Consider the following 15773-nt stretch of genomic DNA (forward strand, 5'->3'; position numbering starts at 1 on the left):
AGCACTTATGGACTGATATTTTGAATATTGCACAGCACATTGCAGCACTTTATATTTCATTTTAATATATATCCATTTTATATATTTTTTTTTACTTTTACCCTTGTTTGTGATATACACATATATATATTTTTTCAAGGACTCTGATTGCTTTAATATTAATTTTTTTTGGACATTCATATCCACAGAATTTTTCACGTGTATGCACATTTTTACTTTCTTTTGCAACATTGCATGGATTGCACGAATATCACCTTCATATTTTTAATATTTTAATAATATTATTATTAATATTTAGATTTATATTTTGATAGTGCAGCGTATTTATATATTTCATTTGATTACTTCTGCATGATTTATGAGACATGTGCAACGCTAGCAACTGATTCAAAATAGAAGCACTGGTTTTGGAAACCTCATTGGTCTCATAGTTAGTGGTGGCTCACAGGACGTTATATCAAAACACTATGTTTCCTGCATTTGTATTTGCATGAATAGGGACCATATCCTGAGGGAAAAGTCTCGTCTGTGAGCTGTTCACATAACAGGCTGGAGCAGGAAAGCTGATATTGGAGTGGAGAAAAGAGGGAGTTCCCATTCAGAGCTTGTGTGGCTCATTATGATGATGAATGTGAGAAAAGTCCTGGACAGCCACACTTAAAATGAAATCGCCTTTATTAATAAAAACAACAAAAGTACATGCCACAGCAAGAAGTACAGGAAAGCTGACGCGTTTCACACTATAGTTAGTGCTTAATCATAGCCAATGAGCTATGATTAAGCACTAACTATAGTGTGAAATGCGTCAGATTTCCTGTACCTCTTGCTGTGGCATGTACTTTTGTTGTTTTTATTAATAAAGGAGAATTCATTTTTAGTGCAGCTGTCCAGGACTTTTCTCACATTCATCGTTATCAGCATTGCCGGCACCTGGGGCTTCCAGTTTGGAGAAGAGGTTCCTGATTGACCTCCTTAGAGCGGTGATTTTTCTTTCTCCGTAACTTCTGGATTTTGTGTGGCTCATTGTTGAGGTGAGCAGGCATAACAGCTGGTGGAGGTGTGCACATTTTTTGTAATACTGGAGAAGTGTGATAGATACACAGCGGTGGATTACTGATGCACAGCATTCAAGAGATTAGAAAAGTTGATTGATATTTGAACTTTTGTACATTTTATTCATTATGGACATTTATTGATTATATTTTTCACTGTGTTTAAATCGGTATATTTATTTGATTGATCACATGAGAGCGAGCAGCGCTGCACTATTTATACAATAAATATTTTAGTTGGTGTAGTTATACACCGGAATGCCCTGTACACACGACAGGATTTTCCAACAACAAAATCCATGTTTTTTTTTCCAACGGATGTTGCCTTAAACTTGTCTTGCATACACACGGTCACACAAATCTTGTTGGAAATTCCGAACATCAAGAATGCGGTGACGTACAACACGTACGACAAGCCCAGAAAAATGAAGTTCAATAGCCAGTGCGGCTCTTCTGCTTAAATCCGAGCATGCGTGGAACTTTGTGCGTTGGAATTGTGTACACACAATCGGAATTTATGACAACGGATTTTGTTGTCAGAAAATTTGAGAACCAGCTCTGAAATTTCCAACAACAAGCTCCTATAGAACATTTTCCGTCGGAAAATCCTATCGTGTGTACGGGGCATAAGTGTTCAGCAGCTGTAGAAATTTAGTTTAATTTATTTTAATTTTAATTGTATAGTTATTTATTTAGCACATAGCACTTTGTGTGGCGCTGATTGACTTTTACACAATATTAGCAGAACCTGCCAGCAGAGCTCTGACGTAAGCGGCCATTTAGGTGGCCATCTTGGACACGCCCCCTGCATTTTGCCTTTTTCAATATACGCTTTTGATCCATTGAAGTCTATATGGAACCAAAAACCAGGAAAAAGTCCCTGGCCCTTTCCGCAAAACGTAAAACGCACAAAAAAATGCATAGGTGTGAACCAGGCCTTATGCAAACATGTTGTATATCACACATTTCTGGAACCCAGAGAAACACAGTGTTCTGGTATGAACATGACAGATAAAAAACTATTGTCTTCTGAGGGTCGTTGTAGTTACCTGCATTGATCCATGAGGAAAAAACGCAGGTAACTGCAAACAGTGTATAAAAAAAAAAAAAAAAAAAAAAAAAAAAAGGCGCCAAATCCTGGTGATCTCTGATCTCTTCCATGTTGTTCAGATAGATCTCCACCTCTCAAAGGTTGCCTACCCCTGGTATAAAGCATGTAAGCAAATTTAGCTGCCATGTGATTTTATCTGCTTTAATATTAATTGGACCCTGGGCAAAACTTTTCTTGGGCCCCCCCCATGCAGTTTCGCTCTCCACCTGCTCTGAGACATACAATAAATAGCAGCTGGACCGAAATCAGTTTACTGAATCAGAACAGGCAGCTATTGCGATTGGTTGCCAGAGGTTACAGTGTATCATTAGCGCTCAGTGACTGGTTGCTAGAGGTTACAGCACACATTACGGCTCACTGATTTGTTGCTAGAAGTTATAGCACATGATTTCTGCTTGTTGATTGGCTGCTAGAGATTACTGTGGATATGACCTCGGGGGGCATGTTATACATATTAATGCCGCCGGCCGCCGCTATTTACATATGAATGCCGGTAATTTACTTGCAAACACAGGGTCTGCAGGTGAGTCATCTGTACACAACAATAGGGCAGAGCTGGGCAGCATTAGTAGCAGCACTTCACACTGAGATACTGGCACACAGCACGGGACTAAAACCTCAAGGGACGAGGGAATTTAAACCAGGATAGTTGGCAAGTATGAGGCAGCTGCTTTGGGCCCCACAACAATGACAGGGCCCTGGGCAGCTGCCCCTTTTGCCCTGGCTTAAAAACGACCCTAAGCTGCTGTCCTCAATACACTGATCTCTTCATTTTCTGCTGCACAGGTGTGATTGTTACATTGTATAGTGTATTATACGCTGACTAGGGATGCCACTGCTGAGTTCTTGGAAATAACTCTTTAATATATATAAAGAACACAGTCACACTACATAGTATGAGAAAATGTCTTCCTTTATAAAGAATGGTCACAGATTTGTCAGTTCAAATTTTACCTGGAACACTTCAAAAAATGAACATTTTTTTTAGCAACACACATTTGCATACAAACATATCTTCAGTTGGTTATTCCTGCCTTGTAAGGCCATGCAGAAAAATTGTCCATGAACACAGTGTGGAGAGGGATGGATGTACTTGTGCTTCTCAGCCAGCATTGCTGTTCGCTCCCCTGCCAGCGGGTGGTGCCTCAGCGCTCACTGGTTTGGGGCAGAGATAATGGCAGTCTTCTCTGCCTCTGGATGATTGTTAAAGAAAGTCAGAAATGAAATCACTTGTGAAGGGGTCTTCAGGACACCATGCTCCAGATCTATGCAGCTCTGAGGAAGTCAAGGAATCATCATTCAAGAAATATCACTATATACAGCAACAGTATCATCTTTTTAAAATAAGTTCCACCTTTTGTCATTAAAGAGTATGTAAATCCAACATTTTAATTCTTGATATGTGTCTGCTATACTCACAGTATTTGTATGAGAAAGTTTCCTGTTCTCTTTGCATTTCTTCCTGTATGTGAAATACCTGGTGTTTTCCTGCCAGTCCCTCTACTTTCCTATTAAAAACTGACCACACAAAACACAGCATGGTCAGTTCTCTAGCTATGCTGAGAAGTCAGCCTGCTCTTCTCCAATTATCGGAATTGTCCTGACACCCCCCTCCTCCTCCTCCTTGCACAGCCTTTGACTGGGAAGATGAGTGTACTGCTGCTTCTCCTCCCCCAGCTTTAATGCAGCTGAGATCAGAGGGAATGTGAAGGGAAAATAATAAAAAGGGGAAAAAAGTGTTTATATTTTTTTACATCTATACACAAATGTTTTGCCTTTCATTTCTTTTTTAAACTGAATGGGTTGTTTTATAAAGTGATCGTTTACAATAATTTTAAAAAGTCATCCTTGAGTGGGTTTGCCTAGGCTGAGATGATGTCGCAGACAGGAGAAAGCAGTTCCTCAGTCAATTTTCCCCAGTGATCAAGCTACAACATTGTTAATTTGTAGCAAGTCACAAGGTGAGAGGCTACAACAGGGGCAAACCTGTGTCAGGCATTTGTGAACACAGCCACAAACTGCACGGGCACCAGGATGTACAGGACTGAGTCATCTCTGAGATGGCACTTAAAGTGGACCTTCAGTACTTTTTTTGACTTTCCATCTATTAAACCTTCTGCCCTTGTCGGTTTAACTTTGGATAGTAAAACATTTTTTTTCTGCCAGTAAATACCTTATACAGCCCACTTCCTGTTTCTTGTCTGGTAAATAGCCTAGGCTTATGACATCATGCACAGCTCTCTCTTTCAGTCTCGTGAGAGTTTGCCAGGAAGGGAGGGGGGATGAGTCATAAGAGGGCCAATGAGAGCTGCAGAGCTGGAGGTGTGCCTCTGTGTGTCTGTGTAAATCCAGGAAGTGAACAGGCAGCAGCTTCAGCTGCCCACAGTTAAAATGGTTGCAGCCAAAGTCAGTGGAGGGAGATTTCTGCAGCATATTTGGCAAGTACAGAATCACAGTATATATAAAATCTGCAAAGTGGTTGGAGGGAAGCTTCAGAATGGCAAAGATGTTTTTATAACAAATTATGTGAGCAGACTGCAGTTCCTCTTTAAAGTGTTACTAAACCCAGGACCCTGCATTCACTATATCTGGTCTCCCACAGTACACAGAACATAGAAATGCAATTATTTTAGTAAATATAAACTGCTAAATACCTTTTCTCATCAGCCGTATATAACAGTCTTATGACTAATGCCGCGTACACACGGTCGGACTTTTTAGCTACAAAAGTCCAACAGCCCGTCCGACAGCCTGTCCGACAGACTTTCGATGGACTTTCAACAGACTTTCTAACGACCGGACTTGCCTACACACGTGATGACATACACCGGACTAAAATAAGGAAGTTGATAGCCAGTAGCCAATAGCTGCTCTAGCGTGGGTTTTTGTCCGTTGGACTAGCATACAGACAAGCGGATTTCTGGGTCCGGCGGAGTTACGACGTAAAGATTTGAAGCATGTTCCAAATCTAAAGTCTGTCAGATTTGTGACTGGAAAAGTCTGCTGAAGGTCCGGTGAAGCCCACACACGATCGGATTGTCCGCCGGATTTAGTCCGTCGGCGTCCGTCGGACAAGTCCGGTCGAAAAGTCCGACCATGTGTACGCGGCAGTGTCCAGCTGAACACTGATTAAAGCTTGTGGAAGGAGTTTTCATTCTCCTCTGACTGTCCTATGAGGCTTCATGACCCCTAAGCCTCTGTCTGGACAGTGCTGATTGGCCCTGTGCTGATCACATGCACCCTCCCAAAAAAAAGTCCAGGAAGTGGACAATGTCTAAACAAAGATGACTGCCTGGAGGGGGTTAGTGCATACTTACCAACTGTCCTGAATTTCCCGGGACATTTCCGAGATTTAGACTATTTTCCCGATTTTATTGTTTCCTGGGAAATGTCCTGAGAAATCCAGTTTTTCCACGATTTACCGCCGCCACCGCTAGAGGTCCGCAGCCAGCGGAGACATTGTCTGTAAGCGGCTGGGCGGCTAGACGGAGCTCCTGTGTCGCCACCCACCCTCCGCCCCGCTCTGCCCCGCCTACCCCCCGTCCTGATTCAATCCGAGCACCCCCCGCCCCACTCCACCCCGTTCTATTGTAACCACGCGGCCGGCAGAGACCTACTAGGAAACCTGTTGTAAGGGGGGCTCCGCTCTGGACACCGGATGTAAGGGGGGCTCCGCTGGGGAAACCTGATGTAAGGGGGGCATCGCTGGGGACACCTGATGTAATGGGGACTCCACTGGGGACACCTGATGTAAGGGGGCACCACTGGGGACACCTGATGTAGGGGGGGCTCCGCTGGTGACACCTGATGTAAGGGGGGGCACCGCTGGGGACATCTGATGTAAGGGGGGCTCCGCTGGGGACATCTGATGTAAGGGGGGGCTCCACTGGGGACACCTGATGTAAGGGGGCTCCGCTGGGGACATCTGATTTAAGGGGGCTCTGCTGGGGACACCTGATGTAAGGGGGGCTTCGCTGGGGACACCTGAAGGAAGGGGGGCTTCGCTGGGGACATCTGATGTAAGGGGGGGCTCCGCTGGGGACATCTGATGTAAGGGGGGGCTCCGCTGGGGACACTTGATGTAAGGGGGGGTTCTGCTGGGGACATCTGATGTAAGGGGGAGCTCCTCTGGGGACACCTGATGTAAAGGGGGCACCGCTGGGGACATCTGATGTAAGGGGGGCTCCGCTGGGGACACCTGATGTAAGGGGGGGGCTCCGCTGGGGACACCTGATGTAAGGGGGGGGCTCCGCTGGGGACATCTGATATAAGGGGGGGGCTCCGCTGGGGACACCTGATGCAAGGACGGACTCTGCTGGGAAACCTGATGTAAGGACGGACTCTGCTGGGACACCTGATGCAAGGACGGACTCTGCTGGGGGCACCTGATGCAAGGACGGACGGCTGGTGGCAGGTAACATGCTCAGGGATCCCACTGATTGCGACTGGAAAAGTCCGCTAAATGGTCCGGTGAAGCCCACACACGATCGGATTGTCCGCCAGATTTAGTCCGTTGGCGTCCGTCGGACAAGTCCGGTCGAAAAGTCCGACCGTGTGTACGCGGCAGTGTCCAGCTGAACACTGATTAAAGCTTGTGGAAGGAGTTTTCATTCTCCTCTGACTGTCCTATGGGGTTTCATGACCTCTAAACCTCTGTCTGGACAGTACTGATTGGCCCTGAGCTGATCACATGCACCCTCCCAAAAAAAAGTCCAGGAAGTGGACAATAACTAAACAAAGATGACTGCCTGGAGGGGGTTAGTGCATACTTACCAACTGTCCTGAATTTCCCGGGTCATTTCCGGGATTTAGACTATTTTCCCGATGTTATTGTTTCCCGGGAAATTTCCTGAGAAATCCAGTTTTTCCACAATTTACCGCCGCCACCGCTAGAGGTCCGCGGCCGGTGGAGACATTGTCTGTAAGCGGCTGGGCGGCTAGACGGAGCTCCTATGTCGCCACCCACCCTCCGCCCTGCTCCGCCCTGCCTACCCCCACCCCCCCGTCCCGATTCAATCCGACCACCCCCTGCCCCACTCCGCCCCGTTCTATTGTAACCACGCGGCCGGCGGAGACCTACTAGGAAACCTGTTGTAAGGGGGGCTCCGCTCTGGACACCGGATGTAAGGGGGGCTCAGCTGGGGAAACCTGATGTAAGGGGGGTTCCGCTGGGGAAACCTGATGTAAGGGGGCTCCACTGGGGACATCTGATGTAAGGGGGGCTCGGCTGGGGACACCTGATGTAAGGGGGGCTCGGCTGGGGACACCTGATGTAAGGGGGGCTCCACTGGGGAAACCTGATGTAAGGGGGGCTCCACTGGGGAAACCTGATGTAAGGGGGGCACCGCTGGGGACATTGGATGTAAGGGGGGGCTCCGCTGGGGACATCTGATGTAAGGGTGGCACCCCTGAGGACATCTGATGTAAGGGGGGGCACCGCTGGGGACACCTGATGTAAGGGGGGCACCACTGGGGACACCTGATGTAATGGGGACTCCCGATGTAAGGGGGCACAGCTGGGGACACCTGATGTAGGGGGGGCTCCGCTGGTGACACCTGATGTAAGGGGGGGCTCCGCTGGGGACACCTGATGTAAGGGGGCACCGCTGGGGACACCTGATGTAAGGGGGGCTCCGCTGGGGACACCTGATGTAAGGGGGGCTCCGCTGGTGACACCTGATGTAAGGGGGGCTCCGCTGGGGACACTTGATGTAAGGGGGGCACCGCTGGGGACACCTGATGTAAGGGGGGCACCGCTGGGGACACCTGATGTAAGGGGGGCACCGCTGGGGACATCTGATGTAAGGGGGGGCTCCGCTGGGGACATCTGATGTAAGAGGGGGCTCCGCTTGGGACATCTGCTGTAAGGGGGGCTCCGCTGGGGACACCTGATGTAAGGGGGGCACCGCTGGGGACACCTGATGTAATGGGGGCTCCGTTTTGGACATCTGATGTAATGGGGGCTCCGCTGGGGACACCTGATGTAAGGGGGGCTACGCTGGGGACATCTGATTTAAGGGGGGCTCCGCTGGGGACGCCTGATGTAAGGGGGGCTTCGCTGGGGACACCTGATGTAAGGGGGGCCCCGATGGGGACACCTGATGTAAGGGGGGGCTCCGCTGGGGACACCTGATGTAAGGGGGGGTTCCGCTGGGGACATCTGATGTAAGGCGGGGCTCCGCTGGGGACACCTGATGTAAGGGGGGCTCCGCTGGGGACACCTGATGTAAGGGGGGGCTCCGCTGGGGGCTCCTGATGCAAGGATGGGCTCTACTGGGAAACCTGATGTAAGGACGGACTCTGCTGGGACACCTGATGCAAGGGCGGACTCTGCTGGGGGCACCTGATGCAAGGACGGACGGCTGGTGGCAGGCGACGTGGCAGGTGACACGCTCAGGGATCCCACTGATTCGGCATTATGGTGAGTTGAATGATTTCATTTTATATTACAATGTAATAATAGAAATAATGCACTTCAATCATCCTGACACCATAACAACCATGTGTTTGGAGTATCTTTATCTGCTGATTGTTAAACTTTCTGGAATACACATATTTCTATTGTTGTGTAGGATCTGGGGCTGCTGTCCCTCCATCCCTCCCTCCCTCCCCCTCCATCCCTTGTTCAACTTAGACGCTAACCACACCCCCTTTGAGCCACGCCCATTTAAGACACGCCCACTATTTTGCGTAAACCGCGCCACATTTTTACTTTTCCCCTGTGCCACACCTACAAACGCATGCCCTGCCCTCTAATTATAATAAGACTGCGCCTACAGCCAAAAAAGTTTCCCTAAAAATTTTTTTACAATGTTGGCAACTATGTTAGTGTGATCTCTGTGAGAGATAATAAATACCTGGAAGTATTACACTCACTTAGGGTGCTTTCACACCAAGGCATCGCTAGCGGGCAAAAAAGGGTTAAAACCGCCGAAAAGTGCCGCCGTAGCGGCGCTTTGCTGGAAGTTTGACAGCCCTGACCCATCGATTTCAATGGGCAGGGGCGCTTTAGGAGTGGTGCGTGCACCGCTCCTACAGCGCTGCAAAGATACTGCTTGCAGGACTTTTTTTCCCATCCTGCAAGCACTCGGGCTTTCACACTGGAGAGACAGGAGAGGCTCTTTACAGGCGCTATGCAGGCACTATTTTTAGCGCTGTAGCGCCTGTAAAGCGCCTCAGTGTGAAAGCAGTCTTAAGATGAAAAAATATACAGTATCTAACAATAGATCTAAAACTTGGGTGATATGGGTGGGATCTGAGTGTGTATGTGTAATAATAATATTAGTAGTATAGTATTAATGGAAATATGGTACAGCAAGCATGGAAAAGATATTTAAATGTAACGGTTTTCAAGATGAAGGCACCCCACAGCCATGGAACAGAAAATGCAGAACATACCTTGAGTTTTACCAGTGTGTCCAGACCGATGCTGAATTCTGCACTGCCGTCATCTGTTAGGGGGGAAATAGATTTCACTGCAAATATCCAACAGAAAGCTAATGCCGTGTACACACGCTCGCACATTCCGACAAGAAAATCCATGTTTTTTTTCTGACGGATGTTGGCTCAAACTTGTCTTGCATACATGTCGCACAAATGTTGTCAGAAATTCCGAACGTCAAGAAAGCAGTGACGTACAACACGTACGACGAGCCGAGAAAAATGAAATTCAATAGCCAGTGCGGCTCTTCCGCTTGATTCCGAGCATGTGTGGAATTTTGTGCGTCGCAATTGTCTACACATGATCGGAATTTCTGACAACAGATTTTGTTGTTGGAAAATGTGAGATTCAGCCCTCAAATTTTTGTTGTCGGAAATTCCGACAACAAATGTCCGATGGAGCCTACACACGGTCGGAATTTCCGACAACAAGCTCACATCGAACATTTGTTGTTGGAAATTCCGAGCGGGTGTACGCAGCATTAGAGTAACAATGTATAAATCACTGCAATCGTTTGTATGCTGCTGTCGCCTACTGTTGTGGAAATTTTATGAAGATGTATTTATTATGTATTGTCACAGTGTCTCCCAGTGTTAGTTCTCACGCATCCCGCTCTAAAGAGCTGACTGGGGCAGACTGACACTGGTTGATATCCGCTTGGTAGTGGAAAGCATTATGGTCGGACAGCGTCCATGATTTAGCCCAGCCATGCAGCTTCCATTGTACAGCTTACAGAGACAGGGGGCGGGAAATCATACACGCTGCCCATGCCCAGACACGCCCATAAGACTCCCCTAGTCATTGTTCATTGGTTGTTGTATAACCCCTCCTGTTTGAGGGAATGCCTGTGCTTGATTGGTCCATTGTGAAACCATGAGGCTCTATTGTTTACATGAATAAAGTTGACTCCCAGGAAGGGATCAGGTTAGTTGGTTTGAGCGATGGCGCTAACATCAGAAAGGTGACTATGTCTGTTTATTGGGAAATGCGGGAGACACGGGTTGTTTAAAGATGCATTATACGGAAAAGCTGGAAGGGCGCCTAATAGCACAAAAGTGTATAGTGGGTTTTTCTACGACACTACACGGTGTCAGTATAGACTACTCACTGCCACGTTGTCACTTCTATAGTCCTTTCATGGGAAGAAATGCAGAGCCAATGTATAAAAAAAAAAAAAAAAAAAAAGAAGCAGTTTAATTCTCGGGGGGCTCATTCACACGCGTGAGTTGTGGCAACGTGCACTTCATTGTGAATAGCATTCCAACGCATTGTACATTGTGCCTAACACACTGCAGCGTATCATAACACATATACTGTCCGATGGTTAAAAAAGCATGATGCTCATTTTTCCATCCATTGTGGTGCATAGGGGGCTCATTCATAGTGAATGGACTGCAATTATTCAAGACACGTTAATGTGTGCCATAATCTGCATTGGAATGCTTAAAGCAGAGTTCCACCCGCCCCTTTAAAAATTAAAAGTCAGCAGCTACACATACTGTACATATACTGTACTGTACACATACTATACACCTTCTGTACTGTACACATACTACACACATACTGTACACATACTGTACTGTACACATACTATACACCTTCCGTACTGTACGCATACTGTACTGTACACATACTGCACACATACTATACTGTACACATACTGTACACATACTGTAGCTGCTGACTTTTAACATTAGGACACTTACCTATCCTGGAGTCCAGCGATGTTGGCACTGCAGCTGTAAAAAACATATCCTCTCCCCCCGAAAGGTGCCAAATGTGGCACCGGAGGGGGGGGGGGGTCAGATAAGCGGAAGTTCCACTTTTGGGTGGGACTGCACTTTAAGAGTGAGGGTCCCAAGGGTACCTGTCTTCCATCCTTGCCCAGCATTGCATGAAGGCAGTTTATCTCATGAGTAATGGAAAGCTTCATGCCGATTCCTGTACATGGCATCATTAGATAACATGGCATGCAAATCCCCCTCCCCCATCCGGATTCTGTACTGCGAGTGCCACCATCTGAGCTTTAAGGCAGCTTCACAATCAGTTGTGCTGCAGTGCAAAGAGGATGCTGATAAGAGGAGAGAGCAGAGAGATCAGCTCATCAGTCTTCTGCTCATCCTTTTCCGGTCCAGTCACAGGCTTTGGGAGGGACAAGACATGTAAATTTTACTGAAATGCAGAAAGGAAAATAAAAATTAAGTCTCGTCCCCTCTGTTAGACAGAGCAGAGCAGTGTGAATCTCAGAACTGGATGGACAGAAATACAAAATGAATTTGACAGTAACACTGCTCCCTTGTTTGTACTTCATCTGGGTATTAAGCTGCTTGCCTGGATTTTAGCTCTAATATGAAGGCTACCATTGCCGCTCTTCTTCTGGAAACGCTATTTTCCTGACTGCTAATTGCTGTTAGATGCTGATCCAATGATTTCTGTGATTCCTGAGTCACTGACCCGCAGAGCAAGGTGAGGACTCCTGATTTACATGCTTATCTTAAGTCAGGAAATAAGGAAACAATAAGACTGGCTTGACAGCCAGGCAACTAGCATTTTTCTTGGCCAGAAACAGAAGGCTCTTTAATTGTTTGTTTTCTAATCCATCCCACAATGAAAGTCTCAGACAGAGTGTCACTGCCCCAACTGAAAATACAAAAGCTATTGAGCCCAACATAAGTGGGGCAGCCAAATGTAAATGCTTATCACACTGTATATACAGCTCTCTATATACAGTGTCCTCTCATGACGTTACTGGCTCCACATCAGGAGAGGGGCTCAGTGCACTGAATCTGTATAAAATCCTGTTATGATAACAGACACTTGGCTCCATTTACAGGGATAACATACCAGGATAAGTATACAGTCATTGTTTTAAAAAGTCAGTTATTTTTAGCTGGGACCAACGAGCCATATAGCTGAACTAGAGCACCTATTGTGCTTCCACTACGATGGGTGGGCTAACCCCTTCATTGCCAGGGATATTCTGTTCCTTCTTCACCAGTCATCTGTAACTGAAATTTACATATTTTAAATGTAGCTTACATATATTAAAGTTTGAAGACAATTATGTTAGGATAGAATACAGTATAAAAGGGTTAGACAAGGGGCAGGCAACCCTGGAGAGGTGGAGACCTATCTGAACCACATGGAAGATATCAAAGATCATCAGGGCGCTGCATGCTTTTTTAAGGATATACAGTATCTCACAAAAGTGAGTACACCCCTCACATTTTTGTAAATATTTTATTATATCTTTTCATGTGACATCACTGAAGAAATGACACTTTGCTACAATGTAAGGTAGTGAGTGTACAGCTTGTAAAACAGTGTAAATTTGCTGTCCCCTCAAAATAATTCAACACCCCTATGTGAAAATGTCCAAATTAGCCCCAATTATCCATTTTTCCTCCCTGGTGTCATGTGACTCGTTAGTGTTACAAAGTCTCAAGTTTGAATGTGGAGCAGGTGTGTTAAATTTGGTGTTATCGCTCTCACTCTCACATACTGGTCACTGGAAGTTCAACATGGCACCTCATGGCAAAGAACTCTCTGAGGATCTGAAAAAAAAAATGATTATTGCTCTACATAAAGATGGCCTAGGCTATAAGAAGATTGCCAAGACCCTGAAACTGAGCTGCAGCACGGTGGACAAGACCATACAGCAGTTTAACAGGACAAGTTCCACTTTAGAACAGACCTCGCCATGGTCGACCAAAGAAGTTGAGTGCACGTGCTCAGCGCCATATCCAGAGGTTGTCTTTGGGGAATAGACATATGAGTGCTGCCAGCATTGCTGCAGAGGCTGAAGGGGTGGGGGTGGGGGGGTCAGCCTGTCAGTGCTCAGACCATACGCCGCACACTGCATCAAATTGGTCTACATGGCTGTCGTCCCAGAAGGAAGCCTCTTCTAAAGATGATGCACAAGAAAGCCTGCAAACAGTTTGCTGAAGACAAGCAGACGAGGGACATGTATTACTGGAACCATGTCCTGTGGTCTGATGAGACCAAGATAAACCTATTTGGTTCAGATGGTGTCAAGCGTGTGTGGCGGCAACCAGGTGAGGAGTACAAAGACAAGTGTGTCTTGCCTACAGTCAAGCATGGTGGTGGAAGTGTCATGGTCTGGGGCTGCATGAGTATTGCCGGCACTGGGGAGCTACAGTATATTGAGAGAACCATGAATGCCAACATGTACTGTGACATACTGAAGCTGAGCATGTTCCCCTCCCTTCGGAGACTGGGCCACAGGGCAGTATTCCAACATGATAATGACCCCAAACACACCTCCAAAACGACCACTGCCTTGCTAAAGAAGCTGAGGGTAAAGGTGATGGACTGGCCAAGCATATCTCTAGACCTAAACCCTGTTGAGCATCTGTGGGGCATCCACAAATGGAAGGTGGAGGAGCACAAGGTCTCTAACATCCACCAGCTCCGTAATGTAGTCATGGAGGAGTGGAAGAGGATTCCAGTGGCAACCTGTGAATCCCTGTGAACTCCATGCCCAAGAGGCAGCGCTGGAAAATAATGATGGCTACACAAAATATTGACACTTTGGGCCATATTTGGACATTTTCACTTAGGTGTGTGCTCACTTTTGTTGCCAGCGGTTTAGACATTAATGGCTGCGTGTTGAGTTATTTTGAGGGACAGCAAATTTATACAATCTGTACACTCACTACTCTACATTGTAGCAAAGTGTCATTTCTTCAGTTTTGTCACATGAAAATATATAATAAAATATTTACAAAAATGTGAGGGGTTCAGGGTTCCTTAGTAAGTTACGCAGAGTTGAGTGGTCAGAAGTAGGTAATGCAGAGTATAGGAGTCAGTAGTTATTAATGCAGAGGTCAGAGGTCAGGAGTAAGGAACGCAGAGTGCAGGGGTCAGTAGTAAGTAATGCAGAGTTCAGAGGTCAGGAGTAAGTGACAGAGTTCAGGAGTAAGTAAAGCAAAGTTCAGGGATAAGGAGTATTACATAGTTCAGAAGTAAGCAACGCAGAGTGCAGGTGTCAGTAGTAAGTAACATAAAGCTTAGATGTCAGGAGTAGTTAATTCAGACAGCAGGGTTCAGTAGTTATTAACGCAGAGTTCAGAGGTTAGTAGTAGGGCACGCAGAGTGCAGGGGTCAGTAGTATGTAATGCACATCTCAGATTTAGGTAATGGAGTGCAGAGTTCAGAAGTATGTAATGCAGAGTTTAGGTGTAGGAAGGAACTCAAAGGTCAGGAGTAAGTAATGCATAGTTTAGAGGTCAGGAGTATGTACTGCAGAGTAAGGGGTCAGGAGTAAGTAATTCAGAGTGTAGGGGTCAGTAAGGTCGGGAGTAAAGCATGCAGAGTGCAGGGGTCAGTAGTACGTAATGCACACCTCAGATTTAAGGAGTAAGTAATGGAGCACAGAGTTTAGAAGTATGTAATGCAGAGTTTAGTGGTAGGAGGTAACTCAAAGGTCAGGAGCAAGAATTGCAGGGTTTAAAGGTCAGGAGTAAGTATTGCAGAGTAAAGGGGCCAGGAGTAAATAACACAGAGGACAGGAGTAAGTAATTCAGAGTGTAGGGGTCAGTAGTATGTAATGTAGATGCAGTGATCGGTAGTATGTAATACCAGGTGCAGTGGTCAGTAGTAAATACAGAATGTCATTTGTAGGTAATGCAGAGTTCAAAGGTCAAGGTTACGTAAGGTAGAGTGCAGGAGTCATTAGTATGCAGCACAGAATTCAGAGGTTAGTAATATGTAATACAGAGTGCAGAAGTACAGCACAAATGTCCTTACCCTCCGTAAAATTTACTCACTAGATCAAGGATGCAGCATCTCTGTCCCCTCTTGTAGTTTTCTGCAGGCAGTCTGTAGTGGGTGGGCCTGTTGGGCCCCTCTCACAGCTCTGCTGTCTACATGGGCTATGTGTAAAGGAAGGTATCCATGTGATCCCAAAGTGCAATGGTAAGTGGCAATCTCAGCCTGGACCCAGGCCAGGCTACACCTCTACGCGTTTCGCTTCTCCCCTCGGAGCTTAGTTATGGGTATGGAGATCCCAGGCATGTGGGGGAGTTTTATGCATCATCGGCTGTCACGTTTAGTGAAAAAAAAAGAGTGTCAGGTGTGTGTGGATCTATTATGGAGCTATGTGAGAGACAAAACAAGTTTGTAATCAGACTGCAGAGACCTATAAAAA

At 46.4% G+C, this 15773-nt stretch overlaps 1 protein-coding gene across 1 annotated transcript in view; it reads right to left on the minus strand.

Moving 5' to 3' along the window:
* Window positions 1-3058: 3058 nt before the first annotated feature.
* Window positions 3059-15773, minus strand: part of NRIP2 (nuclear receptor interacting protein 2) — a 29216-nt gene continuing 16501 nt past the window's right edge. Inside the window, exons 5-6 of the mRNA XM_073621672.1 lie at window positions 9562-9614; window positions 3059-3438 (exon numbers count right to left, since the gene is read on the minus strand). Coding sequence (XP_073477773.1) covers window positions 3316-3438; window positions 9562-9614 — 176 coding nt within the window. The 3' untranslated portion in view covers window positions 3059-3315. The remainder of the gene's footprint in view (window positions 3439-9561; window positions 9615-15773) is intronic.

This window comes from Aquarana catesbeiana, linkage group LG03, assembly GCF_042186555.1.
Source record: "Aquarana catesbeiana isolate 2022-GZ linkage group LG03, ASM4218655v1, whole genome shotgun sequence".
In the NCBI taxonomy this organism is placed as follows: Eukaryota; Metazoa; Chordata; class Amphibia; order Anura; family Ranidae; genus Aquarana; species Aquarana catesbeiana.